Source organism: Olea europaea, unplaced genomic scaffold (assembly GCF_002742605.1).
Source record: "Olea europaea var. sylvestris unplaced genomic scaffold, O_europaea_v1 scaffold1172, whole genome shotgun sequence".
NCBI classification, from domain to species: domain Eukaryota; kingdom Viridiplantae; phylum Streptophyta; class Magnoliopsida; order Lamiales; family Oleaceae; genus Olea; species Olea europaea.
This window is the reverse complement of record NW_019229128.1, coordinates 225,012-227,787: the sequence shown is the minus strand read 5'-3', so window position 1 is coordinate 227,787 and position 2,776 is coordinate 225,012. Positions and strand designations below refer to the sequence as shown.

At 39.6% G+C, this 2,776-nt stretch overlaps 1 protein-coding gene across 1 annotated transcript; it reads right to left on the bottom strand.

The window, feature by feature from the left end:
* Positions 1-32: 32 nt before the first annotated feature.
* Positions 33-1,867, bottom strand: LOC111373883 (allene oxide synthase 1, chloroplastic-like). The gene has a single exon (XM_022996476.1). It carries the CDS (start codon positions 1,785-1,787, stop codon positions 186-188), a length of 1,602 nt encoding a protein of 533 aa, XP_022852244.1. The 5' UTR covers positions 1,788-1,867; the 3' UTR covers positions 33-185.
* Between the last annotated feature and the right edge of the window lie 909 nt (positions 1,868-2,776).

The following is a 2,776-nucleotide window of genomic DNA, read 5'->3' as shown; positions in this document are numbered from 1 at the left end:
ACACACACACACACACACACACAAAGTTTCAATTTGGATGATTGAATATTGACTAGCAAAATTATTAACCAAGTTTGACAAACAATTTCCTTCTAGCAAATTAAAAACTAACATACAAGTAACTTAATTGTACGAACAATAGGTTCTCATTTTCCCCACAATGAATAATGAAAGAATAACGCCGTTTAGAAGGAAGCTCTTTTAAGAGATGATAAAGTGACGGAGGCACCTAACGGCGATGGCGCCACTTCAATATCAAACGAGTCGTAGCGGAGGAACATCTCCACCAGTAACAACCGTGAAACCAACACTACAAAATCTTTTCCGACGCACTGTTTATTGTTAATGGTCGACCTCTCCGTTTCTGGCCCGTTAGACCATACAACATGCTTCAACAATTTCTCCCCATTTTCACCTACGAACCTGTCGGCCAAAAACTCCTCGGACCTGTCGAAGATTCTCGAATCCTTTGTAGCAAATGGTTGGAACCCGAATAGGATTTCGCCTTCCTTGATTCTAAAAGCTGCGTCGTGAGATTCGATTATGAAATCTCGTTTGGCTTTGGCGTATTGGGATGGAACCGGTGGTTCGATACGGAGGGCCTCATACACCGTTGATTTCATCAGCGGCATGCGTTCCATGGCAGCCATCGTGATTTTTCCACCGTTTGATTTGATTACCGATCGGATTTCTTCTGCTAATTTTGTGTGCAGTTTGAGCCCTGCTCGGCCGACCCATTTGAGCATGTTGGGGAAGAAGAACTTCATTCCGCCGAAGGAATTGAAGCACGTGGCGAAGAGGAGATTATGGCAAGCCTCGTCACGTGATACACCCATTTTCTCGGCTTGATCAAGAACCGGAGTCGAGTTCTGGTAAAAGAAATCATATAATCTCTGATAATCTTTCTTGATCAAAAATGGCGGCAGAGAGAAATTATGAAGAAACCCATCTTCTATTGGTCTAGGTAGACCAAGACTCAGCAATGGATGCAGTTGAAATAACACCCATTTGCTAACCAGATTGGGTCCGTCGGATCCCAGATTGGAATCAGCCGGGTTTGCACCGTATAACGATCTAGCCAAGAAATTGAACGCGGCCTGATCATTAGCTTGGCTGAAGCTGGCTTTACCTTGGCTAGACAAATCCCTCTCCAAATTCTCAAACAACTCAGTATAACAGTTTTGGAACTCAGGAATCACTTTATCTCGACGAGAAGATAGTAAAAAGAACATGACTTGTTTCAATTTAGCGTGGCTTGGCTCAGATGGGTCTAAATACGATAGAACTCTGTATCCGCCGGTGAGTTCCGTCGACGGCATAAAAGTTCCTGTGAACAAGTCTTTCTTTTCGACTTTATCCGTGTCGAATAAGACCGGAAAACTTTTTCCGTCGAGCAAGACTATTACTTTAGAACTAGATGATATAAGAGGGCCCGGCGGCATATTTGTTCTGAAAACTGTGGACTTGAATTTTTGAATTCGAGACCTGAAGAATTCATATCTTCCCTGGTTATAAAAATAGTCTTGTCTGTCTATATATGGCCCGATAAAGGGAAGCCCGTAGTTTCCTGGGATTTTACGTATAGGGAGCTTCTTGAGTTCTGGTACCACCACCGTCGCCGGTGGTGTTGAAGGCAACTGAGCTGGTGGTGCAATGGATTGTTTTTCTGATACAGATGCTTTGATTGGATGGAGAGTGGACTCAAATTTGAAGGGTTTAGAAGGAGGTAATTTCGATGAAGGAAATTGCAGGTGTAGAGGAGAGAAAGTTAAAGAAGACGAAGCCATGGGTTTAGAGTTTTGACTTCTTCTCCGTTGTTGTTAGACGATATAGAAAGAAATGAAGGCTGGCTGAATTATAAAGTGGCACCCAGCTCTTGTGTCTGTATAAATAGGCAGAAATAAAAATTTCNTATAGAAAGAAATGAAGGCTGGCTGAATTATAAAGTGGCACCCAGCTCTTGTGTCTGTATAAATAGGCAGAAATAAAAATTTCGTTAAATAATATTATTACGAGCAAATTGCAAGAAATACCCACTTTCACATGATCAACTGCAAAAATGTCTACTTTCACATGATCATTTGCAAAAAAATTCAAAATTTGTTAAATGTCGATTTTGTAATAATTTAGACCAAAATACACTTATTAGCAATTTTTAACTCCATACTAAAGACAAAATTTTCATACAATTAAACATTGTGTTAGCCAATAAAATTTTTACACATAACCCATATTACTTTTTTTCAAAAACTATCAATGAATGTGGGCAAATAACCCGATAACCCAACCCATCGATCCGACCAATATAATTTTTAAAAATTGAATCAAATCAAATGCAAATGAATATTGTAGAAATAAAATCATTGGTTTCATATTTAACTATAGAATCAAATCACTCGATTACGATTCGGTTCGATCCGATTCGATTCTTTATATTTAAAATTTATAAAAATAAATATAAAACTATTTGTTAGATTGAAAATAAACAAAATGAATATCTTAAATATGACTCGTATAGTTCATCTAAGGGATGCCAATTCGACTAGTTAGCTCGGGTGACTTATGGCTCGTCCAGGGAAAGTTCAAGCCGACTCAGTGGGATTGAGGCGAGGCTCAAGTTGAGGCTTATTTTTTAGTGTCTACCTATGTAGCTCACTGAGTCACACAAGATAGTCCCTGCGTTGTAAAATGGCCCGTGACATGGACCATTTATTGTCAGTGATAGGGCCATATTGCATGCAGCTGCACTCGCATAAACAAGCAAACAGCTATGATT

What these genes read in the sequence shown, in the direction of transcription:
- LOC111373883 (XM_022996476.1), bottom strand. Translation starts at nt 1,787, where the DNA reads ATGGCTTCGTCTTCTTTAACTTTCTCTCCTCTACACCTGCAATTTCCT.